This window comes from Cheilinus undulatus, linkage group 22, assembly GCF_018320785.1.
Source record: "Cheilinus undulatus linkage group 22, ASM1832078v1, whole genome shotgun sequence".
In the NCBI taxonomy this organism is placed as follows: domain Eukaryota; kingdom Metazoa; phylum Chordata; class Actinopteri; order Labriformes; family Labridae; genus Cheilinus; species Cheilinus undulatus.
In genome coordinates this window covers 23989960-24017710 of record NC_054886.1, presented here as the reverse complement: position 1 = coordinate 24017710, position 27751 = coordinate 23989960, and the positions used below count along the sequence as shown (strand labels likewise).

General features: G+C 39.2%; 2 protein-coding genes across 3 annotated transcripts in view; one reads left to right on the top strand and one right to left on the bottom strand.

Moving 5' to 3' along the window:
• f13a1b (coagulation factor XIII, A1 polypeptide b) overlaps nt 1–14485 on the bottom strand; it is a 34556-nt gene extending 20071 nt beyond the window's left edge. Inside the window, exon 1 of one of the 2 annotated variants that reach the window (XM_041779718.1) lies at nt 14423–14485. The gene's annotated coding sequence lies outside the window, so the exon portion shown is untranslated. Of the gene's footprint in view, nt 1–844; nt 879–14422 lie in introns of those variants that run through there. The other variant, XM_041779719.1, reaches the window with a different exon arrangement.
• si:dkey-185m8.2 (trichohyalin) lies at nt 9477–20277 on the top strand. The gene is made up of 3 exons (XM_041779716.1): nt 9477–9680; nt 12859–13689; nt 14438–20277. Exons 1-3 carry the CDS (start codon nt 9632–9634, stop codon nt 19774–19776), a joined length of 6219 nt encoding a protein of 2072 aa, XP_041635650.1. The 5' UTR covers nt 9477–9631; the 3' UTR covers nt 19777–20277.
• The last annotated feature ends 7474 nt before the right edge of the window (nt 20278–27751 follow it).

Here is a 27751-nt window from a genome sequence, read left to right as displayed (position 1 = left end):
TAAACTCTTCTTTGTGCAAGACACTGGTGACACATACACCAGACACACACACACATTTTTAACACGAGTTTGGGAAACGCTGACACATGAGAAAAAGCTGCACACATGTTCACCAGCACATCTGAGCCTGACAGGGCCAAGGGGGGGAGTGGATGACTTAAGCTTATCATAAAACTCCTGCAGAGATGGTACTATTCCCAACAAAGCTGAGAATGTTTTTCATGTTGAGTATGCCTTTAGAAACAAAAATATGCATGCATTTCCACACCTTTAATACAAGGAGGATTTTACTTTAAATGAATGGATTAAATACTTTACTGTTAATTATTATGGTTAGTTAACTGGACCAAGTTTTGAATATTTTATATCCCCTTTCAGACAGAATAAGTGTGCATTTCACAAGTTTTTAGGTTTAGATGAGTAAAAACACCTTTTAAATCAATTTGAACCATTACTAAAAAGCTTAGTACATAATATAGATAGTCATTGCTTCTTAAGGTATAGATGCTGGATAATGAGGATGAGATTTGCAGCCATTCCTCTAAACTGCAATCAATACAGAAACAATGCATGAACAGTGAATTGATCAGAGTGATGTATAAGAGGCAATGCACAGAGATTTCAACATTATTCTTAGTCAAGATTGCACCACAATAAGATTGCCCAGGACTCTTTAAATCACTCCCAGATGAATCACTGCATTTCACATCTGTAAGGGATAAATAAAAGCTGCAAAAGAACTAAACTAAGAATGCAAACTTTGTATCATACAAAAGCAAGAGTGAAGAGGGCAGCCTTTGTATTTCTGTGTAAAAGTGTGAGTTTAAATGCAGAGTGAAGGTACCTCAGATGAAGATGGAGACGCTGCTGCTGGCTGGAGTCAGTCTGCTGCTGCTTAGGAGACTTCGGGTTCTGCTTAAATACCCAACAGGGGAGAGGAAGGGCTAGCATGTGTGTGCTTTTGTGTGTGTGTAAAAGTTTTGCAGTGTAAAATTGTTGTGTAAGTGCTCAGTCAAACTTAGAATCAGGATGAGGAATCTACCGTCTCTGTCAAACCCACAGCTGGACGGAGAATCATACAGATAAAACCAGACTGACTCACTTTGATTATTTTGGCTTTGCAGATTTCAGGGCATACTTTGATATAAAACCCCTTTATTAGAGAAAAAAACTGTGTATAAGTGATTAATTTCTTGCTATTTGGTACCTACATTTGTTAATATCTGCTATGTGAGGCAGAAATTTATTGATTTGTGTAGACATTCATGGTCACTAGAGGATGAACTGGAAATCTCAAACTACAATATTAAGGTTTAGAAACAAGACCATTATTGGTTCACATGTCTTAAAACCTTGTTCACATGAACATTACCAAATGACAAAAAAACTTGGAAAATGAAAGACAAAGTAATTCATTGCTGGTACAAAATACAGTGATGATAAAAAGGATTCACCCCTTAGATGTTTTCACCATTTTATTGATTTAATAAATCAATAATGGTCAATAACATTAGGCTTTTTTGACAAACAAGACAAAACCCTCTTTAAAGCCAAACTGAAAAAAAAAGATTTCTACAAAGGATTGTTAATTAAACAAAAATATGTAAGGTTAAATGACTGATTGCATAAATGTTCACCCCCTTGAAAATGACTGACCTTTTTCAACAAAGGCCCTACCAGTTAGTGCTGGTAGTTTCACAGTTAGTCACATGGGGATCACCTGAGTGCAGTGAACCTGTCTCAAGTGACTGAAGTATCAAGACACCTGTGTATTGAAGGTCCAGTCACTGGTTAATCAGTCTTCATGGCTACAATTACACCATGAAGACAAAAGAACACTAAAAGCAACTCAGAGAAAAGTTATTGAAAAGTATTAGTCACTAATCTTGCAAAGCAGATGGATACACCCATTTCCGTGTTCCTCACTGGCAAATCCATCTTGCAAAGCTCCTGTCTGAACCATTTGGGCCCAGTTAAAAAATGACAGAGACAAGGGGCAGTACTTTTGGGCACGGCAGAGTCATGACGTATGCAAGCAGCGAGAAAAGGCCAGTGCAATTATGGCGAAAGACACAAGCATGGATGCTGCTGAAAGGTACGTTTGATCAAACGACAAAAGTCATGTACTGACATTTCTACAGTCGCCATGGTTTGCATTATGCAGTTCTCTGGAGTTTTCTCCTATGCAGTGGCGAACCTCGGTAGCGGCTATGCCACGTGTTTTGTTGCTCTGATTGGCCCGTAAAGATGTGAAAGATGGAACGTTCCACCATTCACCCTCAGAGTTTTTTTTCAAAGGCTCTGCCCTTTCCCAAAGGCGTCTATGGAAGGTTTTCCAGAAGAATGGGTGAAACAAATCTATCTGGCATGCCAGGTTAATTAGTTGGGGGATGGATACAAAAAAAAAAAACAAGGCACTGAACATCTCCTTGAGTTCAGTTCAATCCATCATCAATAAAAGAAGTTTTTTAAGCCACAGTAACTCTGATAAATGTTGTTTGGTGCTTCACTCTGGATGGATTAACTTTGGGTCTTTGTAAATAATAAAAGAACGGTTGGTCTAGCCCTGTTAAAGATTTATTCTGGGTCTTTTCATGCCTTTATTTTGATAGAGGAAGGGCAGTGGATAGACTTGGAAATAGGGAAGAGAACGGGGAGAGATACGTGGTAAAGGGCCACAGGCCAGATTCAATCCTAGGCCGCCCACGTACATGGGTAGCACCTTAAACCACTTGACCACCTGCACGCCCCGCTAATTGTTTTTTAATATTGTTTTGAATCTCGGTTTTATTTATTTGTTGTTGCTTTTTTAAGGACCTTTGCGTCTGCTAATAAAGATGATGATGATGAATTCACGGTGTATTCTGACTTTGCAGAAGCCTGAGAGAGCATGGCACAGTGGGAGCTTCAGGTACACACACTGCTGGACGTTCACTTTCCTGTAATGCCTCTATTTTCCACAGTCAGCACTGAAAGCAGCTTTCCTCCTCATTCTGATGCTCAGTTTAAACTTGACCAGATATTCTTGACCATGACTACACGCCTAAATGCACTGGCTGCTGCCATGTGATTGACTGATTAAATGTTAAAGTTAACAAGCAATTAATCAGGTATACCTAATGAAGTGACCAGTGAGGGTATATAGTGTATAAAAGAGTGACAGATCAGGTTTATCTAGCATCAATGTTTAACCATGCATTATGTATTAACAGGAAAAACTCTCATGTCTACTTTGATATTTTTATAAGTTTTATTGACATTAATATTGTTTGTGTTTCTTATTTCAGAGTTGATTTCAATACTGCTTTAATTCTGTCTCACTTGTTGGTCCTCTGATGTTTGTGCTGACTGGGGTCATTACCCATCATGGGTGTGGTTGGTTAGTTGATAAGAAGAGAGCCTTATTCTGAGCCTGCTGTGGTTTGTGGTGGCTCATGTTTGGGTGTGATGCTTTTATTTGAGGTGTTGGTTTTGTGTTATCTCCACACAGGTGGGATACTCCCCCTCCTTTCCTCTCTTTTTTGGTGATTTAGTCTGTTCTCAATAAGGAGCCAGTTTTGGTAAGTTCAACCACTTTGTTGTTGCATCTTTACTGGAACTCCCAGTTGATACTTCCTGTTGAGCTATTTACAATGAGAGTTTCACTAATAAGCACTTGTTTGTTGGATCCATGCCCAGATTGCGATGAATAACTAGGCTAAAGCTGTCCAGCATGGAGCTAATTCTCTGCCAAAATTGGCTGTGCTTGAATGGCCCACTCATGAAAACATTACTCTATAACTCCATGGCACCTCTAATGGTCAAACACTCCACAGGGTGCTGTTTTATGAAGCTCGCCAAATGGCTAGATTTGGGGGTTGTTGGCGTATACTTAGTTTCCTGGTGCCAGGAACAGGCGAATGTGCCAACAGTGAGCCAGAATGAGCTCAAATCTGGATGTGGGTATCCATCTACTGTGTTTACCTCCTCGTCTAAGAGGTTATAGCTGCTGATTTTTGTTCATAGTAGAGACATGCATTTTATCAAACACAATCAAATTATCACCTTTGGCCCCGCACCAAGTTTAAGAGTGCCTTTGACTGAGCAGTAGCCATCAAAGTGAGGGTCAGAATTTTGCCCACAAAATGAGACAGAACCAGTCTGCAAAATCCACAGCTGAGAAATGATGCCAAAGCAAAATTTCAGTTCCTAGAGTGGCCACTTGGGGCTGGCTCCAGAGGCGAGTCAGTCTCCATTAGGCCCCATGTTAAAATGCCCAATTTTAGAGCAAAGTTAAACGTGCTAAAAAGCTGCACTTTTGGTGATGTAAAACAGTTTGCATGTGCCAAAACATAAAAAACTGTTCGTTCAGTGCCTACATGTGGACTAGGCCTATATGAGCCACGCTGTAACAGCTGAAATTGTGTAATGTACATAGTGTGTTGCCAAATTACAAGGGGAGCTTGTCACTAGAAGACACTTTTGATTATCCTTGAAGTAAGTTTAAAAGGTGGTCGCATTATGAATGCCTGCCTCTAACTGAGTTTTCTCTCTAGCCTCTTGACTCAGCAGAAGCAAGGACTCACATGACTACTGTTTTGCTCACGTATGATAAAAGAGCAAAACCAACTGTCTAAGGTTGATGTGTAGTTTATAATAAACAATGAGCATTGTGGAAATGCCAGATACATGTGGATGTTATCTTCTTTTCCAGGGCTGGATGGTAGTTCTTTAGATGGCCACATGGGACTGGCTCCAAAGGTGAGTCAATCCTCATTTGACACCAGAAATGAAACACCCAACTTTACAGCAGATTCACAACTTACTCCTGCTTATTTTTTACTCTGTTGATTTTTTTTTTCAATCTAAACACTGGAATTATATTTAGGCTTAAAATTATGATTAATTATGTACATGATCACTTTAATGGACATGTGAGTTTGTTAGCTGTTTGGAAGGTGTAAACCTCGGTAGGAATGCGCGATATCGCCTGGATAAACTGGCAAAAATCTTTCCATTATCAGAACACAGCATTCTGTGGTAAAAACAATAAAGTCTAGTTGATGATGTATGTGTGCAACCATGGTGCTACTCCATACAGAACTGCATAACGCAAACCATGGCAATTGTCGACTTGTCCGTACACGACTTTTGTCATTTTTGTAAGAAACCAACTCTCTGCTGTTCTTTATTCTTATTTTACCGAAGAAATGTCGCCAAGTTCTGATAAAACTTACACTTTAGCAGCATCCACACTAATGTCTTCTGCCATAACTGCACTGGCCTCTTGTTGCTGCTTGCTTACGTCACGACTCCACCTTGCCCGAGACTACTGCCCCTTGTCGCTGATTGGTCCTGTCACTTTCTAACCGGGCCCAAATGGTTCAGATGGGAGCTTTGCAAGATGGATTTGCCAGTGAGAAACATGGAAATGGGTGAATCCATCTGCTTTGCAGGATTATCATATCTTCCTACTCGTTGTGAAATTTCTATCTGATTATTTAACAGGATTTTGCCTTCTGTTGTTCCACTGGTAGCCATTATCCATGCTACACTGCGGAAATCTTCATCCTTAATTTTTATTGTTATCTACATCTCAAAAACTGGGGCTCAGTAAGGAGAGGCAAATGGTAGGGCTAAGTTACAGAATTTTAATGCATAACCCTGTCAATCCTCTTAGTTTAAAGTACTTCCTCTGATACCACTACCTTACTATCTGCATTCACTCCTGCATGTACAGGTTTGTTTTCCATTTTCGCCCTCAGGCTAAACTGAAAGGCAATAAAAGAGTAAGGGAAGAGTCCAAAGTCATTTAAAGACACGACTTCTGAAGAGCCAGCAGAGCCACTCCACTGGCTGTGCACAATACGGCCTTTTTATTTCTTCCTTCAATGCTGCAACCACGAGAGAGACTCTCCATGTATTTCCATCACTGCAGCCCAAAACATGGCATAAAAAACTTCCCTCCTAAGTAGAAAGATGTCTTTAAATTATATTTTTTAAAAAGAAAATTTATTCAAAGCCAACCTTCATTTCAAAAACCATTTCCAAGTTGGCAATACGTGGAAGCAAAGTTAAAAAATACCCATAAAATTACAGCGGAAACACTGTGCTGTAAGCTTCTGGGTTTCCCATTTCTACCACTAGCACTTATCCTCTGACCGGTTACATTTAGGGCCAAACCAATCAGCAAGAACCGATGCAGATTTATATGTTATAATAAATCTGTAAGCAGCAGTGTTGATGGAAGAATTTTCATACTCATTATTCATGATGTGAAGTCTTTTAAAAGCCAGGGCAGCCTCTCATTTAAAGGGAAGCGCTGTTGCTGGGAGTCCAATAGAAAGCATTTGACATTTACAAAAAGCAGCACACATGTAAAAAACGAAGACATCCATCATAGATATATTCACCAAACACTCAAAACAACTCTGGTTAGTGGCGCCAAATCAATAGGAATGATTCAGTCCTTTCCACAAACAGGGTTTGTTGTTATTAACCCCAACCGAAGCGGAGGGAAAAGCTGAATCATGAAGGACATGATCTAACGTGTGTTTATGGCTATGGACTGGACATGAGAACATGGTGTACCATGTATGCAGTTGAGCTGCCGTGACACCAGGCAGAGGCAGGCATGATGAAAAGATGCTGGCTCCTCACACAATAAGACGGCTGTTAGAAAGTCAATGTGTGACGCTGACAAATTAATCTGTCAGTAGCTGGTCTATTTCTGTTTGCACCTTTGTTTATGTAAGGTTTACTCCCTTATACTTAAAGGGGTAAAATTATCTACATAAATGTTAGCGTAAAACAAACTAGAGATGATGAAGAACAGAAAACCAAAAGTAATGGGTAGCACTTGACTTTAACATGCCCTATTTAAAATTTACAAGTATTCAGGGAAGCTTATGAGACCATCTAAGGTGTCTGTAAGCTCATTTAAGAACTACCTAAAGTGTTTCCACTGCACAGTATCAATCAACAAACTTCTTTGACAACACGTACTCATATTACTGTAGTGTACTCTATCAGTTTAGCTTTGTTTTGACACTGCTTTCACTGCTTTTACTCAGGAGGACTTGCAGTAGGAATTAAGATGAGACAGACTTACTTTTAAATACATTTCACATAAACATCATGGCTACTTGCCCTGCTTCTATGTGGTGCATCAACGGTGCACATCTTCAATGCAGACTCAAGCAATGCAGTGTAAACATACATGTACTTTAATATGGAGTTGGCCCCTTCAGTAGCTACGACAGCCTCCACTCTTCTTGGAAGGCTTTCCACACAGTTTTGGAGGGTTTCTGAGGGAATTTGTGTCCATTCATTCCTCAGAGCATCTATGAGCATCTATGGCACTGATGTTGGACAAAAAGACCTGGCTCACAATCTCTGTTCCAGTTTATCCCAACAGTACTTCATAGGGTTAAGGTCAGGGCTCTGTGCAGGCCAGACAAGTTCTTCTACACCGAACTCATCAAACCTAGTCCTTGTTTTTTGCACTGGGGCACAATCATGTTGGATTAGAAAACGGCCTTTCCCCCAAACTGTTGTCACAAAGTTGGAAGCATAGCATTGTCCAAAAAGACTGGGCCTGCTGAAGCATTCAGTCTGGCCTTCAATGTAGATAAGGGGCCTAGCCCAAACCCTGAAAAACAGCCCTATACCATTATCCCTCCTCCACCAAACTTCACAGTTGGCGCAATGCAGTCAGGCAGGAAATGTTCAGCTACTCGGCCACGGGCACCCGGTCTTTGGTGCCCCCCCCTCACAGTTTCTGTTCGTACATTAATGCCAGTGGAATTTTACAACTCTTCAGCCATGGACTCAGCAGAGCGTTGGCGACTTTTACACACCATGCTTCTTAGCAGCCATTAACTCCACTCTGTGATTTTACATGGTCTTGCACTTCGAGGCTGAGATGCTGTTGTTCCTAAACGCTTCCATTTTCTAACAATATCCCTTACAGTCAGGGGCATGGCTAGAAATTTAGGTGTCCCAAAAAACATTACACAGGGATCCTTAACCAGCTAGCCATGCAACAAATGTGTCATTTTAACAAATATCTATGCATTTTAATGTATTTTTGAACTATAATTTCCCCTTTTATGAGCAACATTTTTACTATGGTTAAATTAAATTCACTTTCATTATTTCCCAGCATATTTTTAAGGGAGGGGCAGGAGCCCCCAAGTATTTTATTTTATTTCAGACACATGAAATTTCACGAACCGTCTCATTGCAAAGGTGGCATCAATCATAGTAACACAATTGAAGTCACTGATCTCTTTAGAATGACACATATTGTAACACAAATGTTTGCAAATAGAGACTGCATGGCTAGATGCTTAATTTTATACACCTGTGGCAACAGTTCTGATTGAAACACCAGAATTCAAAAATAAACAGGTGTGGCCAAATACTTTTGTCCATATAGTGTATGTGTAGCCTAGTTTGAATGTACCTTACAACAGATTTGACAACTTTCTAACATTCTCAGGGGCTGAGGATTTTACTGGCTGGCTGGTTTCAACAAAAAAGGGCCATTAAATTATCTTGTGAATGATGAATTTACCTCTTGATGTCACTATTGTTATTTAACACTGGCTGTAGGGTTAGGATATATGCTTTCACTGCCCCCCTGATGGCACTGTTTGAAATATTTTATGTACATCGTTGCTGCTGTTTGTTGATCTAATGACACTTAGCAGAAGTCATTTTCTGCCCTTAGTCTGTTCATAGACAATCCAGCATGAGAAGCAGCACCTCAACAAATACTGAATTAAAAAAACTTTACAGAGAAGTGAAAACTTTGTATCTGTGGCAATACTTCCGCTAGTTTGAATGTTACTCTCTACTATTTCAGATGAATATTAAAGCTCACTGTACATGACAAGTTAACTAGTTTCAGTGTAGGGTTTAGAGTGGCCTTTACACCAGATTTCAAGACATAACTTACGCATAGCTGATGCAACAGGCTGCTGCTCTAGAAGTTGAAACCCACAAAACTAAATGTAGACAAGAAAAAATATCAGTATTTTTACATGCTGGTAAACTTGATGAAAGACGATGTTCTTTTCTTTTGAGCTACTTTCTGCTGGTGTGGGTTACCTCAGTGTGTCATGAATTAACTACACTTTGCTGTTAGCTCAGTGTTAAATTGTAAGTGCAAGAGAACAGGAAGCAGACGTGCCACACTTTTACCACAGGACAGCATCTCACAGTGAAGAGCACATCTGCTCTCATTGTGAAGTCTGCATATGTTTGAGCATGCATTTACATGCTTTAAGTCTTCTACACTCTAATTTTCATACATAAATAAATCCGTACAACTGTGCGTATTCACAAGCACATCTCTAAATGTTCTGCAAACATGTTACTGTGTCAAAAAAGCCCACCATGCCATCTCCTTACTTCCTGTTCACATCAGCAAGAACACGTTTGAAAAACCACAGGAAGCTCATGTAAAACGCCAGGGCGACAAAGCTGTCTGTGTTCATTCTGTGCAGCACAAGTTTTTATTTTAGATCAGTTTACAACCAGGGAGTTGTTATTTCTTTCACAATGATGCTGAAGAAATACTTCCTGTGAAGCAAATAAAGGAAGCAAAGAAAGAGGAAGAGGAAGGACAGGAGTGGACGGTGAGGTGATGGACACGACTGATGAGAACAGCAGGACTGTGATCAACACCAACAGCGGTGAGTTTAGGCAGATCTTTAAACTCTATGTTTACCTGTTTTATATTTGAAATAAGATTTTAAAGAGGCACTTAAGTTTATGGGAAACATTGAAGCAATAATGGTAAATCAAACTAAATGAAATCAAATGCAGTTTTATAAGATATCAGTAAATTAGTAAGTAAATACCTTGAATTCATAGCTATGATAACTGTAAGCTAGCATATTTGAAGGAAATAAGAGCATACAGTCAGATTCACCTCCTTCCTCACTAAGACAACTGTTTGCTACATTGCAAATTAAATAACATGTTTTATGTTTCTGTAAGTATGGATAGTAAAGTAACAGGAGTTAGTTTTGATTTTAAACCATTTCCTTTGTCTAACAGTAATCCACAGCTAGCTAGCTGCAAGCTAGCTTTAAATGGAAACCATTTGGTATCAACAACAGAGTAAAAATGGCTCATGCTGGCATTCAAATATTTTCCTGCTAAGGAAACTGCTAGTTATGTAATTCCATTTACATTATACCACTTATGAAGCATAATTTTCAACCATTTCTGTACTCAATTTGCTGTTAGCTTTCAAAATTTACAGAAAGGGATCGGCAACATTTTAAACCTCATTACATACAAATTCATGATTTTACTGTCATATAATATCACTCTGTCTTTCCCTAAATATTTTCATCTTTCAGCATTTTAACTGCCTTCATTATCATCTATGACCTTCCCTTCCTTTTATTATGCTAATAGACATCTGTAGCTCAGTTTGTTTTGCTTTCACTGCCCCCCCTAATGGCACTGTTTGAAATATTTTATGTACATCGTTGCTGCTGTTTGTTGATCTAATGACAGTTAGCAGAAGTCATTTTCTGCCCTTAGTCTGTTTATAGACAATCCAGCATGAGAAGCAGCACTTTTCTCTGTCTAGTTTATTAGACAGAGAATACTATCTATTACTGTCTATTACTAATTTGTTCTTTGCTTTTGTGAATCGCTGAATTCTTGCTTTTGCTATGCCTGTTAAAGCACTTTGCAAACATTTGTTTTTAAAGGTTGTATATAAATAAAGTTATTATTATTATTATAAATTGATATATAACAGTAGCTTACTGAGCATTCTTCTACTTTCTCAATAACATACTTGAGAATACTGTAAGCTAGCCTATTAGCATCTATGTAAAAAAACAAACTGATAACTTATTTAGTGCTTAAGTTTGGTTTACGTGTACTTTAAGTGCTTACCCATTTTCTCGCCAAGGTTACAGTTAGCTAGCATGATTATAGTAAGAACAATTTGATAACATATTTGGTAGTAACAGTTCTGTAGCAATAGCTTACATTTGCAGTGTTTTAGAAAACCACTGCTAGCTTGAAAATGTTGAGGTAGGCAGAGGGAAAAAAGTTGAAAAAATGTAGGTACCAAACACTATATAATAATAACTTGTTACCATATAACAACTTTATTTCTTAGACAACTGCTCATTAGAAAATCTAGCTGGAAAATCAATTTTGTGTAGAGACACCTGGGTTCACAGCGTATGCTTCCAATCACCCCCTTTAGCATACTGTAAGCTAGCATGTTAGCTTCAATGTAAAAGCCTTGTTTAAAAAAATGAACACAGGCACTGAACCACTCTCTTAGTTAGCATGATTGATTTTAAAACTAATTTGATGACATGTATGCTACAGTTGAGTAGCAATAGCCTATATTAGCATTCAACTGTTTCTTTTTGAAGGCTACTGCTACCTTTCAAATTTTGAGGCAGGCTAAGGATAAAAGTTAAAGTTAGGTACCAAATCTGTATAGCAATAGCTTTGTTAGCTTTTAAATACTCCCTTTCTAAAGCAACTTTTTTTTTTTCTTCAAGATTTATTTTTGGGCATTTTTGTGCCTTTATTTGATAGTGGAGGACAGTGGATGGAGGCGGAAACAGAGTCAAGAGTGGGGGAGAGACATGCGGTAAGGGGCATCAGGCCGGATTCAAACTCGGGCCGCCCACGTACATGGGGAGCGCCTTTAACCACTAGGCCACCTGCTCCCCTTCTAAAGCAACTTTTATATAAAAATATTAATTCATGAGGTATCAACAGCTACATTTACAGCTTAACACTCCCTTGCTAAGAATAATGCAAGCTAGCCTGTTAGCATCAATGTAAAAACAGATTTATAACCAATTTACAACCAAAAGCCCTATGAAATAATAACGTATAATTATGTAACATTACAATACTCGGAACTATTTCTTGAGTAGACCACTGGGCGGAGTGACACAGTGCAGCAGCCATGTCTGGAGTGTAGTTCCGGCTTTGCATTTAACTTTAAAACATCTCTGTCTCGTAATGTTCCATGATTATTTCATAGCGTGGTGAATGTGCAGGTCACAACTTGTCCATGAGAGCGTTTTTGAGTTGTTGGACCGTATATTTGATGAGCTTGATGAGGGAAAGCTGGAATACCGTCTGCTTACATTGAGTTGGCACAGCAGGTCCAAACTCGGCAGCAGCCGATCTAAAAACAGCTTGCACCGACAACTGAAGGTAACGAACCTATCACTAAGACTATAGGAATTATGGCAATGGATGAATTTGCCAAAATGTTTAAGTATCCCTTTAAAGTAAGTAAGACTAGGCTACTGCTAGCTAGCAAATTGTGAGGTACAAGGGCATAAAAAACCCAACAACATAAAGTTAGGTACCAACTATGCTGATGCTGGCTTTTACGACCATTAAACTACTTCTTGTCTAAAACAACTGTTAGCTGGAAAATTTAGAGGTCATGCTAATCTTCAACCACTTTTTTGACAAAATTAGCCAGCCAGTATAATCATAAGTTTAGAATTATTATATTCTCTATAGCAACACCTAACACCTTAGAAAACTTTTGTTAACTTGAATGAGTTTGATGTTTACATTAGGGGTCGAGAGCGTTTTATTTGTGTTGTCCTATCTAGAAATGTTGCCTAGTGACCCTCCAAATGCTATCTACCACCCCCCATAGTTGTTCATCCATTTATAAGTAATTTATCAGGATGAAACTAGATTTGCAAATCAGCAGCATGGCATTATTTTAGAAATGTAGCTTCTGATGGGAGTATGACATGAGAGGAAACCATGAGAATATGATAAATGAAAACAAAGTCTAAAGTCAAATCCCAAGACTGAATTAGTCACACCTTTGTGTTTTGTGTCATTCAGATTATCCAGTACGGCGCACTGAGGAAGTTCTACTCCCTGTCATCACAGATGAAAGCCAGCTGGCTGCCATGGACTCTCATCATCCTCCAACCCAACACAGTCTCCCATCTTCACCTGCTCTCCCAGAACTTCGACTGGTCCTTCTGGGTCGGAAAGGAACTGGAAAAAGTGCAGCTGGCAACACCATTCTGGGAGGAGCAGGAGGGTTTGAGAGCGGGAAGCCCACGGAGGAATGTGTGAAAAGGCGAGCAGATGTGGCAGGGAGGAAAGTCACAGTGGTGGATACTCCAGGATGGGAGTGGTACTACCCGCTCAACAGCACCCCCAACTGGGTGAGAAGGGAAACTTTAAGGAGTGTGTCGCTCTGTCCTCCTGGTCCTCACGCTGTGCTTCTGGTCGTGCGAGCATGTGCTTCAGTAACAGAGGACTACATCAGGGAGATAGAGGAGCACCTAGAACCGCTAGGAAAAGGAGTCTGGGAGCATACGATGCTCCTGTTCACGAGGGGAGATGAACTTGGACTGGCGTCCATGGAGCAAAGAATCCTCATGAGTGGCACAGCACTGAAGGGACTCCTCCAAAAGTGCGGGAACAGATACCACGTTGTGGATAATCGAAGCAAAGGCGATGGAACCCAAGTTACAGAGCTGATAAGAAAGCTGGAGGACATGGTGGTGAAGAAGACGGATGGGAGCAGTCATTTAGAGATGGATAACTCAGCTCTGTTGGGACTGGAGGCAGACGGGAAAAGGAGAGGAAGGGAGAGGAGGAAGAAACAGAGGCAGATGGAGGAGCAGGTGCAAAAAGGGACCATCAAAGCTGCTCTAATGAGTGAGTTATTCAATCTAAATCATCTGTAGAGCATCTTGAGTGCTTATAAATACACTGAGCATTGTGGTATGCCTGGTGCAAAGCAGCCTGGCACAACACAGGTGTCTTTCCTATTTTCCATATTTGACAGTGTAGTAATGTTTCAGCCAAATATGACTGTAATCATAAGGAATACTTCATACAGTGGCCCATAAGAGCTAGTACTGTGACGAACTTTTAGGCATGGTTGGGACAAAAACTGAGGCTGAAGTAAAGTGTAGACGGGCGAGACACTCCCAACTCCCATCTCTGCTGCTCTTTTAGTTCACCCTTATATTACGTCCTTGATTGATGATTGTAACTCTCTGCTCTTTGGTCTTCCGAAATCTTCAGAAATCCCATCATAAACTTCGATTAGTCAAAAATTCTGCTGCCCATATCACTGCTAGAACCCCATCTAGTTATCACATCACTCCTGTTCTTCAGCAATTTTGTTTTGGTCTGAGAGAATGTATGTAACCTGTGTCAACTTTGGGACATCTACTCTGAAAGATGAACTTCTTACCATCAATTTCAAGAGGGTTAAAATTTATTTGTAGGGTTTCACATTAGCAATAGCAATTTATTTAGCCAACAGACCGATAATTATTTGACTGCTGGCTTGTTTGGTTGGTGTTTCAGCCCTGGCAGCTAAAGAAGTGTAAAACTTCTACACTGTGCATCATCCACTCAATAGTTTCACAAGTATCCCTACCTTTCTTTGTTCCAGGTGATGGTCTTCAAGGCTCTGAACTGGACGCCCATCAGTCCTTCTCCAAGGCTCCCCGACGTCTACCAGAGGTCAGGCTGGTTCTCCTTGGTGAGCGGGAAACAGGGAAGAGTTCTGCTGGGAACACCATCCTGGGCAAAATGGACACTTTTCAGACAGGAGCGGTGACAGAGGAGTGCAACCGTCAGCAGGCGGAGGTGGCAATACGGTCGGTGACGGTGGTGGATACTCCAGGCTGGGAGGGAGGAATAGCCGGGGCCACACCTGAGAGGGTGAAGAGGGAAATCGTCAACAGTGTGGCTTTGTGTCCTCCAGGACCTCATGCTATGTTGTTGACTCTGAGGGTGGATACCTTGGTGACGGCGGGGCATGTAAGAGAACATCTGGAGCTTTTTGGGGAGGGAGTATGGAGACACATCATATTGTTGTTCACCCATGGAGATCAGCTTCGAGAAGGGGTGGATATCGAGCAGCACATCCAGGGAGGAGGCAGGGACCTCCAGTGGCTGCTGGAGAAGTGCAGGAGAAGATACCACGTCATTAGCAGCTTAGCCGGCGGAGGAGGAGGCTCTAGCACAGTGGCAGATCTCCTGCAAAAGGTGGAAAAGATGGCTGCCATGAACCGGTGTGAGGCTTTCTCTGGCTTAGTACAAGAGGTCAGGGATCTGAGCTGGCAAAGGAATGAGAAGTTCAACCAGCGCTTGAAGGAGATGGGAGATAAAATGCAACGTCAGGAGATCGAGTTGAAAAACATGCGGGAGAGGGAGATGAAAAGCATCAGATGGATCTTTGACCGGAAGAAGAAGGTGAAATCACCTGGGAAAGCTGACATTCAAAAGGAGGAAGAAGAGGAGGAGGATGACAGGAGGGTTGGTGCAAGACGGAGCGATATCGTGGATCTAGAGGAAAGGATGCGATGGCTTACGGAGGATAAGGAAAGGGAAATCCAGGATCTGAGTATAGAGAATGAAAGAATCCGTGCAGCTCTAAACCAAAGCAGGAAAGAAAGAGACAAGGGGCTGCTGAACCTAGAACTAAAAGAAAGAGAAATTGAAGAGCTGCAAGAAAGACTAGAAGAGCAGCAAATAAAGCTGCTCAATCTTGAATGTGCTGCTGTCGAAAGCGAACACGAGAAAACCCAAATGGAGAGAAGCATTAACGCAAAAAAACAAGAGTGGATGAGTCAGATGAAGAAACTGGAAGAGCTGCGGGAGAAAGAGCAAGAAGAGTGGATGGGAAAAGTTGAGTGTTTAAGAGCAGAAATGGACAAGAGTAAAAGGCAGTTTGAGGAGGTTTTGGAGAGAAAAGCACAAGAAAAAAGCAAGGAGATGGCAGAGCAGGATGAAAAACTGAAATCAGAGATGAACATTAAGCTGCTGGAAAAAGACAAAGAGCAGGAAGAACTGAAGAAGAAGTTCCTTGACGGTGAAGCAGAATATGAAAGAACTATGCAGATGAAAATTAAAGAGATGAAACAGCAACATGAGAACGAGATGCATGAGAAAGAAGAGCAGATTAAGGCTTTAAATCTGCAACAACAAGAGGAGATAGAAGAACTACGGCAACGGTTGGACAAAATCAAAGTTGAACAGCGAGAGGAAAATGACAGAAAGCTGAAAGACAATGCTGAAAATGCAGAAAGAGTCAAAAAGAAACATGAAAAAGAAATAAGGGAGATGACACAAGAAAAAGAGAGAGAGATAGCAGAGATGGAACAAAAGTATCTCAACCAAATAGAGGAAAAAACAAAGGAAAATGAAAAAGAGAAGGAAATGATCCTTCTCAATTACGAGAAAGATGTTGCAGAAAAGGTGCAAGAGAAAGACAGAGACATAGACGTTCTTAAAGTGCAGCATCAAGATGAAGTGGCAAGAAAAATAAATGAAATGCAAAGACAAATGGAGGCCAAGGAAGCTGAACACAAGGAAAATTTTGACAAAATAGTGAAAGAAAAGATGGAAGTTGTTGAAAAGGTCCAAAAAGAGCACATCGATCAAATAAGAAACATGGAAGAAGAAAGACTAAGAGAGATTAAAGAGCTGAAAGAGCAGTTTGCAGAAGAGATTGAGAAACAGAAGCAAGAAAAGCAAATAGAGATGAGGGATTTAGAGTTAAAGTTTGCTGCAGAGATAAAAGAAAAAGGGCTAGAAATTGAAAAGGAGAAAGAAAAATACATTTTGGAGAAGATACAGGAAAAGGATAGGCAGGAAGAAGAGTTGAAACAACACGATGAAGAAATTAAGGCTATAAAGCAAGAAAGTGAGAAAGAGAAAGAAAAGATTGCAAGGAACCTTGAGAAAGAGATGGAGAGGAGAGTTGATGAAAAAGAGAGTGAGATAGAGACACTCAAAGTGAATGTTAGAGAGATGGAAGAAAAGCTGCTACAAAAGGAGGAGAAAGAAATCAATCATTTAAAAGAAAAGAAAGAAATGGAGCAAAAATTACAGGAAAGACAGAAAGAAGTAGAAGTAATGAAAGATCAGTTTGAAGAGCTAGAGAAGCAACTGCATCAGACGATTGAGGAAAAAGAAAGAGATCATTTGAGTTACAAAAAGCAGATGGAGCAGAAAGTAGAAGAAAAAGAAAGAATGGTGGAAAATTTGAAACAACACATGAAGGATATTGATGAAATCCTGCAAAGAAAAGAAGAAGAGAGAGGAGAGATTATTCTAAATCAAAAGAGAGAGGCAGAAAAACGACTGCAAGATAGAGAACAAGAGATGGAAGAGATGAGACGGCAGCTTTTGAATGACATGGAGAGGAAAGTTCAAGAAAAGGAAAGTGAAATTGAAAGTCTTAAACAACAGGCAGACCTAAGGGAAACAAGATGGAGGGAAGGGCAGAAGAAGAAGGAAGAGGAAGGACAAAAAGAGACGAATAGATTGCTGGAAATCATCGAGACAAAAACCACAGAGGTAACACAAGTGCAACGTCTTCTCTCAGAGAAAGACAGAGAGATCGAAAAGACATGTGCAAACTATTTGAAAGAAATCAACGACATGAAAGAAAGTAATGAAAGCCAAACGGCAAGTTTGATGGAGACACAAGAAGAAGAAATTAAAAAGAATTCTGAGATGACTGAGAAACTCAAAGAGAAAGACAAAGAACTCGACCAACTCAGGCAGAGCGATCAAGACAACGAGAAAGAGATTGTCCAACTGAGGCTAACAATTGAGCAAACAAAGTCGGAGCTGAAGGAGCTGACGAACAAGATGGAGAAAGAGATGACGAGCATGATTCAAGAGTACGAAAAGGAGATCGCACTGAGGAACGAGAGCGTAGAAGCCATTACGAAGGAGAAAGATGGTGCTATGAGTCGTCTGGAGGAAGAGAGTCGGCAAAGAGTTTTGAAAGTCACAGAGAAATTCGAGGAGAGCCGGAGGGAAGTTGAAGAGCTACAGAAGCAAAATGAAAAGATGAGAAAAGAGACAGACAATCTAAAATTAAAGTGTGAGGAGCTAAAGAAGGAGAATGAAGAGGAAGTTCGAAAGCATCTCAAGGAGTATGAACATGTTAAGAACAGAGAAGATGAAATTGAAAGCATTCTTAAAGTGAGAGATGTAGAGGTCAGGGAGTTGAAAGAAGCAAACAATGAACTACGAGTCAAGATGGATGAGGCAGAAAGGAGACTGAAGCAATCAATCGAGATGCAAAGATTGAAGAATGACGAGATTGATGAGAAGATCTGGCAAAGAGAAAAAGATGTCGGAGAAAGAGAGCAAGTTCTGATTCGAAACCAAGAGGAGCTTACCAAAAGAGGAGAAGAACTACAAGTCAAGATGGATGAGGCAGAAAGGAGACTGAAGCAATCAATCGAGATGCAAAGATTGAAGAATACTGAGATTGAAGAGAAGATCTTGCAAAGAGAGAAAGATGTCGGAGAAAGAGAGCAAGTTCTGAATCGAAACGAAGAGGAGCTTATCAAAAGAGGTCAAGAACTCAATGCAAAAGAGAGAAAGCTTCTTGAACGACTTGGAAATTTGGAGTGCAAGGAGCAAGAACTCTTTGAACAGAAGACAAATCTAGAAAAGCAACAGAGGGCCCAAGAAGACAATGAGAAACTCACAAACATGAAGGCGCAAACTATCGAGAACAAGTACAAGGAGCTAGACAGCCTCCTCAGAGCTCTGGAAGGCAAACAGAGAGAGTTAAGTACTCACGGTCAAGATCTTCAGAAGAAGGTAAAAGGACTGAAAGATCATGGGAAAGAGCTGAAAGATAGGGAGTACTACTTAAAAAATGAGGAGCAGGAGTTGCTCAACTGGAAGTCTGAGTTGCACATGCAAAACGAGCATGTGACCTCGACCACACAACAGCTGGATGAGATGGGGAGAGACTTGGCTTTCCTGAAGGAAGAACTCCACAACAAGGAGAGAAATCTGAAGGCTTCATTTGAAAAACTGACCAAATGGGAAGAGAATCTTAAAGAACGAGAAGACATGTTGAACAAAAGAGATTTAGAGAATGGACTAGAAGCCGTTGAGAGCTCAGAGAAGTTGCTTTCAGTGTATGGAGAGGTCAGTAAAGAAAAGGGAAGAGGAGGGGGCGAAAACATGAAAGATAGGGAGGATCAGAGGATGAAAACTGCAGCATCATCTGCAAAAAGCAATAACTGTCACCTTGAACCCCTGAAAGATTTAGACACAGCGAAGGAAAAGGAAGAGATAAGGGGGAAAGAATTGAAGACATGGAAGAATAAAGGCAAAGACAGCCTGGAAAGGGCAGAGGTCATTAGTGATTACCAGTTTTTATCAAACAACAAAGCATCTCCTGGGGTGGGTATGAGGGTGTTGGTGTTAGGAGAGTCCTGGTCCCCTCGCTTCCCATCCGGAGTCAGCATCCTGTGTGGGGAGAAGCCAAAACTGGACGGACCTACCTTCAGATCTTGGGAAGGTCAGATAGCTGGACGTCACCTTGCTGTCGTAGAACCACTACATCTAAAGTGGCGCGACGGATCACAACCAACAGACTCAGTTCAAAGGAAAAACATTCTTGACAGCGTCTTCTGGTGTCACCCAGGACCTCACGTCATCATTCTGCTAATGCCGGCCTTCTTGACGTGCACAACGAAATACAAGACAGCAGTGGAAGAGCACATGGCTTTGGTGGGAGAGGAAATCTGGCAGCGTACGATGGTTCTGTTCACATGGGGGGAATCTTTAGGGGAGAGCATAGAGCAGCACATCCTGAGAAACGGTGAACTGAAAAAGCTTGTAGAGAGATGTGGGGGGAGGTATCACATGATTACCAGCAGGAGAAGCAACCAAATGATTGAGGGATTGTTTAAGAAAATTGAAGATATTGTCAGTGTTAACAGCAGGGAGAAACTTGAGGTGTAGACATGTGACTATGACAGTGGTTTTCATTTTGTAAATGTAAATATGTACGAATAAACCTTGTCACTAATCAAAGAATTATTCTGACTATGTCAAAGTGCTAGATCTCTGTGACTTACATGTTTGAATTTAGGTACATGGGGTCCGTCTGGAGGGTCATTCACAAGTTAAATTTAACAATTTAAGACATATTTAGAGGAGAAAGATCTACAAGTGGTTTTGGCTCTGTTTAATTGAAGAATTATTCAGCTTCTTTGTTTATTGTCAGTTGAAGTACTTATTTATCAAGGTTGAAGTGCTTATTAATTTTAGGCTCTGGCTCTTTTTAGAGGATCCCGAGATAAATATGTGAGGCTGCCAAATGATCAAATAGGTTTGAAATTCAAAGGGCCTTGACTTCTGTTTTAACTTGAAGTGTTAATTTCATTGACTAAAAATATCACTGAAAATGTTTATCGACTTCCTTTTTTCAAAAGACATTCAAAATCCATGATATTCTGTCCATTGTGCTTTAAAGATAATAAATTATTTTCACCAGTGTATTCTAAATTAATCAAAGTATTGTTAGTGAATTAATATGATGGTTTTAAGTTCATATTAATTTTACACGTCTGCAGATCTTTTATACTCCACCTGTCTCACGTATCGAAAGGAAAAGTACGTACGAATTTAAGTGCAATGGCTTACACTTTGTTCAGAGATTTGCAAGTTAATCTGAGGAGTTATAAGATTAAATCTGAATATCACTGCAGATCTTAAATGTCACCAGTCTAAGTATTGATAACCAATGTGAAAGTTAATGTTTGTACGAATTTAAGTAAAGTGGCCTCTACGTTGCTCAAAGGTCCACAAGTCAAATCTACACAGATACACTTAAAGGGCAGAAAATACAAAACTCTTTAAAGAGTGGAGGTTAAAACTTTTACAAATTTAATTGCTGAGGCTTGGGCTACATACACAGGCTTATAAAAAAATATTTAAGGGGCTTTATGATGATTTAAATGGGAATTTGTATTTTTCCAGATGTGTAAACCCATAAACCTCTTTTACAGAAAGACAGCTTGCACACTGAATCCAATGCATTTGTATTTCTATTCATTGCAAAACACTTACAGTGTGAGAAGTGAAAATGATTTTTTAGTTCAACATCTCAGGGTCATGTTAACAGTAACACTGGTGTTAGCTAGCAGTATCCCATACAGTGCTTGTTACAAATACGATGCTGCCATGGAAAACGCTGGTTTATACTTCATAAATGAGTTTGCAGGTATCAAACACTGACAAAACAAGCTTTCTAAGTGCAAGTATTCGGTACAAAGATTACCGCAGGGACTCTGTGGTCAACAGTATTTTTTTTTTTTTTTTTTTTTTTTTTGAGAGGGGTCCGTCTGCAGACCGTAGCTTTCAGATGCCGTCTCACGGCAAACCGTTGCCGTGAGACGCCACATCTGTAGGCAACGAAACAGAAATAAACAGTAACACTTTGTTTTGGGTTTGGATACCAAAGTAAAAAGTTAAAAACCTGACCTGTTACACCAAATTCCAAAACTTTTAATCGAACAGAGTAAATAGTCTGCTTACAGGAAAAGCTTGTCCTCCATATAAAAAACACTAACATAGCAAACATAGCTTATGTAGCTGCATAAGCTACATAGCTAACATAGATGAATCTAAAGCTCAAGGAGCTCATGGATATACATACTAACAAAGCTAACATTAGCTACTTATCTACATAGCTTAAATATCTACATTAGCTGTAGCTACATTTGCTAGAGCTCATGTTGCTAAAGCTAACTTAGCTACACTGGCTTACATAGTAACTTTAACTAAATGGCTAGCTTAGCTATATTAGCTAAAGTTGACAAAAATATGGTGAACGTTGTGCATGTACCTACATCAAAAACAGACATAATTAAATCCCACGTTAGACCTCTGACCTTTTCCTTAGTTTTATCTATGAAATGTTGTTTAGTCTGTCATGTTTACGATGTGGTTATTTCACTAATGTAACTTCCAGACTTTGTTAATGAATAAGTTCGAATTCTAAAATAAATCTAAAATTGTAAATATGTTGTACTGGAAAATTATAAAACCTCTGTTCTGACCAAGGTTATTATAGTTGGTCAAAACTACTCAATGACTAAAAAAAGGGGGAAAACTAGCTACTATCATACATATCATACAAAAAAATAAAATCAGGCACAAAAACTAGTTTAGTTTTAGTCCTTTACAGTTGCATGCTGAGAAGACGTCACAAAATGGTTGATTTTAGGTCTTGAGTTGTGGTTGAATATTAAATTTGAATACATAAAATGACAAGTGAAGAGTAGCCTGTTAGGGTTAGGGTGTATTAATTGTATGATAATTTATTTTTATGACCCTTTTGGGTCTCATCCCTGACAATTATCCTGTATTGCTGAAAATATTAAAACTAAAACTAATGAAAACCAAACTAAAAAGAAGCATTTTTGCAAAATAAAAAATAACATAAAGCAACAAACTGGCAGTAAAACTATTTGAACTTTGGTTCTGACAGAGACAATGTCTCTCTGCGAGAGGGGGCATCTGAGATGTACTGCATGCAGTCATAATGTCTTTATTCATTCAGCACTGGTTTCCAGTAAGTAGCATGTCCCTTTTCCCATCCGGGAAGGAATGGGATCAATGGGTCAAATTGTGTGAAATTTCATGCAAAAGATCTATATCAGAAAGTTGTTGTACTACCTAAAAGAAGTAAAAAAAAAATGCTTTTTATAAAAAGACAATGGATGAAATAATTGATTATTAAAAATCAATAAAAAGTAAATATTTAAATATGTATGTTTAATTTTTCAATACTTGCCATCATGATGAATTTAAGAAATTCTTCAAAAGGAGGGTCCAATTGATCCCCATCATACTTAACAAGGGTACTTGGCCTGTTAAAGTTTGGGAACCCTTGCTGTAACATTTAACTGAAACTTAGTGGAGTAAAGCAGATGGGAATAGAAGCTATATCATAGGCCTGCTTAGCAAAATGTTTCTTCCCACCTCTTAATTTAACATGCTGCTCATTTAATGATTCATGTAAATCTTCATTACTAATTCATTGCTTTAAAAGGCTTTACAAAATTCAAAATGAGCTAAAAATCCAGGCTGATTTGAAAGCAAACCTTAGTTGACCTGCACTGTAAGCTTTCACAAGATTTTCATCCTCTCTCCACAAGATGGGGACCTTGTGTCAGAGTAGAGATTACTCTCCCAGCACCAAAGTAATCAGTGTTCAGAGTCCTTCATGACAAGGAGTTGATGGTGAAAGTATGGTGAAGCTAGTCAAATGTTTTTTCTACCCGTGCTTTTACAATTTTCTGTGTAAATGGCTACTTTTAAAAGGAAGAGTACACAAAGGCTGACTAGCAGGCCTGTGCTCCATCTTGACTGGAGGCATTTCAGGAGAACCAAAACCGTCTCGCAATTATAACCCCAGGGAGCCTCCCGCATGCTGAGAGGACTCCTGCTTTGACAAGTAAATTATGACTCTTGATGAGAGGAGTACGGCTTTCTCAGAATGCAATTTTTGACAGCCAGGAAAATGCGGGTGGATACATACAACAACTCCCATCATCCTCGGAGCCAGATGCAACAGCCAAAAACACTTGTGTGCAATCATCAGGCTAAAAATTATGGAGTGTGAGTGCTGGTCGGTATCTAACATGGCAGCAATGTTTTTTTAATCTGTCCTTTCAGTGCGAGCCGCCTTCAGAGACGAGATGAGAGGGTGTTGTGTCAAGATGGATCCCTGCTCCTTTGATCATCTCTGCAGGGTGGGACTGTTTTCAAAGCGTCTGGGGAGAAATTAGAGGGAAAAGGTGCCAAATTGCAGTCGATTCAAGACATAATTTTGAGACATTTTAGCATAATGTTATAAAGATGTCAGGTATCAAACAAATACACCAAAATAAAACTCATTAGTAGGCTTTTTACCACTTTAAATCCTTAGACTGCTGATCACATATCTAGTTTTACTTGATCTATTGATTATAAGTCTGGATTAATTACAGAGCTGCGTGATGTTTTTCTGCAAACTTCAAAGATGGTAGTTAGTGGTTTATTTTTCAGGGGTTTAGGCTGTTTTAGATTTTAACTAGTAAACACTGAAGGACAAAAAAACTTTAGAGCAAGCTATGAAAATGCATGCTGCACAGTGATGGATGGATGGATTAATGGACCTTTTTACTGCAGTGATTATAGTTTGAAAAGTTGTATGAGAATATCGCTACTTGTGTCTTATTGATAAACTATGGCTAGGATTAGCTTAGCAACATGACACATTACCTTAATTAATAATAATAATACGTCTTACAGAGTTTAAATGTAAAATTGTTAGCTCAACAAGTGCTAATAAGCCTCCTTAATTTTCCCCCTACATTTTGAGTACTTTGACCATAGGAAAAGAGTTTCAAAGGGTAGAGTGAACTCTTTTTCATAGAAAAATGGACGACCTTTCAAGTTCCTGATATGTCATCAGCTGTCTTCGATGGAGTGCCACTAGATATTTCTGCAACCTTAACTCCGAAATTGTTGGATGCTCTGTAAAAAAAAACAAAAAACAAATGCAATGATTTGTAGATACCATAAACCCATGTTTTATTTAAAAAAAAAACATACACAACATATTAGATGTACACTGAAAAATTTTACCATTTCATAAACAATGTTGGCAGCAATACATCTCAAAAAATTAGGAACGGGGCAACAAAAGGCTGGAAAAGTAAGTGGTATTAATGAAAAACAGCTGGAGGAGCATTTTTGCAGTTAATTAGATTAATTGACAACAGGTCAGTAACATGACTGGGTATAAAAGGAGGCAGAGTATCTCAGAAGTAAAGATGGGAATGTGTTCACCAATCTACGAAAAAACTGTCTAAACACTGCATTAAAGCGGTGTTAAATTTGGCAGCTATTTTTAATTTTAGTCTTAGTCTTTAGATGTCTTTAGTTTTAGTCACATTCTAGTCATTTCCACCCTTTTTAATTTTAGTCTAGTTTAAGTCGACAAAAATCAAAAACATTTTAGTCTAGTTTTAGTTCATAAAAAGTCCTCATATTTCAGTCTTTACTTTTAGCCCAAGCATTTAATTTCTTGCCTAAATCTGGTACCAAGTCATGGTAGTGTGCTCTATGTACTCTGCTAAACCTGGGGTCCCTACTTTCTACAGCTGAGAGGTAGAAAAGCTACAGCTGCACTGTTTTTTGACAGATTTACCCACAGTAGAGAAGTATCATGGATTTTGAATGTCCGACAAAAACTATGTTACATTTTAGTCTAGTTTTAGTCATCCATACGAAAACTAAACTTACTTTTTAGCAGTTTAGTCATCCCAGATCTATTTTTTTAGTTTTAGTCTAGTTTTTGTCATGGGAAAAAACACTGTTGATGAACATTTTTAGTCATAGTTTTAGTCAACGAAATTAACACTGCATTAAAGCAGGCATAATTCTGTTCTGGAAATAACTGCATGGGCTCAGAAACATTTTCAAATACCATTGTTGGGCAACATCCAAGTTAAAGCTGAATCATGCAAAGAAGAAGCTGCGTGTGAACAGGATCCAGAAATACCGGTATCTTCTGCAGCTTAAAGCTCATTTAAAATGTACTGGGGCTAAATGGAAAACTGTTACGTGGTTAGATAAATCAAAACGTGTGTCCTGTGGACTAAACAGGAGAGGAACCATCCAGCATGTTATCAATGCACAGTTCAAAAGCCTGCATCTCTGATGGTATGGGGTTGCATTAGTGCCTATGGCGTAGGCAGCTTAAACATATGGAAAGGCTCTATCAATGCTGAAAGTTATATAGAGGTTTTAGAGCAACATGAGCTCCCATCAAGACAACATCTCTTTCAGAGAAGGCCTTGACTATTTCAGCAAGACAATGCTAAATGACATACTGCCTCCACCACAACAGCATGGTTTCACCATAGAAGAGTCCGGGTGTTGAACTGGCCTGCCTGCAGTCCAGATCTTTTGGCAACTGAAAACATCTGGAGCATCATAAAAGCAAAATTTTGGCAAAGAAGACCCAGGACTGTCCAGCAGCTAGAATCCTTTATCAGACAAGAATGTGTTTAAATATTTCATCTAATCTGGAAATATAGCTACAATAGAGTGTAAAAACAAGAAATGACCAGATGTTATTGAGACCACTGTAAGAAACTTGTGTACCTAAAAGTATAACCATACTAAATGTGTATTTGTAAACTTCCCCCTTCTCATTCAAGACCAATCAAGAACAAAAACAATCACAATATCTGAGGTCAAAGGAGAATTCCTGCTCTGTATCAACACTGCCACACTGAATGGTGCAAACAGCGAATGATGAAACCACTCCTGGGCACTCATTCTAGTTTTTAGCTGGCATTAGTTCAGATTAAGGCAACATGGTAACCCTAATTTTTCTTTATTTGGAACCTTTTAAGGCCCTGAATGAGGCTTTTTGGTAAAATATGGACGTGGCCACATTTACATGCTCTACAATAGACAGGAACATCACAGTCAATCACATCTACAAATGCTGGAAACAAAATTACTGGGCTGTGTTAAAACACAAGTTAATGGCTGGGCTGATTTCTATTAAGGTCTCTGCACTCTCATTTGAATAATGGTCTTTCCATCAATGTTTTTCTTTTCAGTACTTGACCCAGGAGGGAAATAAATGTGAATCCGCTTTAACACCTCCATTAATATTCAAGTGGCTTTAATACTCCAGGTTTATTTCTGACTCAAGGTAATTAGCATGGCAGTCTGAAGCTATTTTATGATAAATCATATTCTGATTGTGCGTTTGGATGGTGGCAGACATGACAATGAGTTTCATTATGGAAAAAAAGAGGAAAGAATACCTAGAAGTCAGTCTTTTGAAAAATCAGAATTGAATTTGTCTTGAAACCCTTAATTTTTTTGTTCACTGCTATAAAGATGAGTCATTGTAATGCAAATTAATATTATATATTTATTTAACTTTGCCATTTCCTTTATCTACCTTGGACGAAACCTTTAATACGCAGTTTATAAGCTGTAATTATTTACTACCAGAACTAAACAAGGGATTTTTATGATGCATTCTCGATCATTCAATTCATACCAATAAGAAAAGTTGCCTTCACTATTCAAAACACTTCTCTATGTAGATCTATCTACATAGATGGCATACCTACTTAGTCTACATTGCTAGTTTGTGAGCTTAACTTTAGCAATGTTAGCTATGTAGCTCTGCTATCTACAGCTGTTAGCTTTAGCAAACATAGCTAAAGCTAACTTACCCACACAGAGAACACAGATACATAGTGTAACTGCTTCGTGAGGTTAGCTACATTATCTACGTAGCTAACACAGCTAAAGGAGCTACAAAGCTATGCATGCTGTGTTAGAATGTTTTCATGGCGGTCAAGCTTTTTTCCTGTAAGCAGACTGTTATTCAGCTTTATTAAATGTTTTATCACGTTTTGTTACGGGAGCAAGTTGAGGTCAAACTTAGTCATATGATTGTATTGTGTTATAATTTTTTAAATGCGTTAAGGTTTCAAGATTAATCACAAGCGTTAAAGCGTTAATGTTAACAACCCTTGAAAAAATATTTGTTTTTTTTGTTGTAGTACTCAATACCAGTAGCAGCTACAGTGAGCCTGACTGTTTAGGAAGAAACAAAAGTGTTGTCTTTCTAAAGTTACCTTGCATGTGCTTGTACTCCAAGTGGTTCAACACAGCATTCAGTTTTATTTTGGGTATTCCTGGACAGGTGGATTTGACTAATTCTACCCAGAATTCTGAGGGTAAAACTAAAGACAATGTCATAGTTGCTTCAACTGAAGGGGGCTTTGTTAGGAAGATGCACATTTGGGTAAACAAAATAAAAACTTGCATTTATTTCACTGTATGCAGATGACACTGCTCAGTATCTAGCAAAGGCCAAGGTGGCATCAGTGCTGATGTTCAGGTA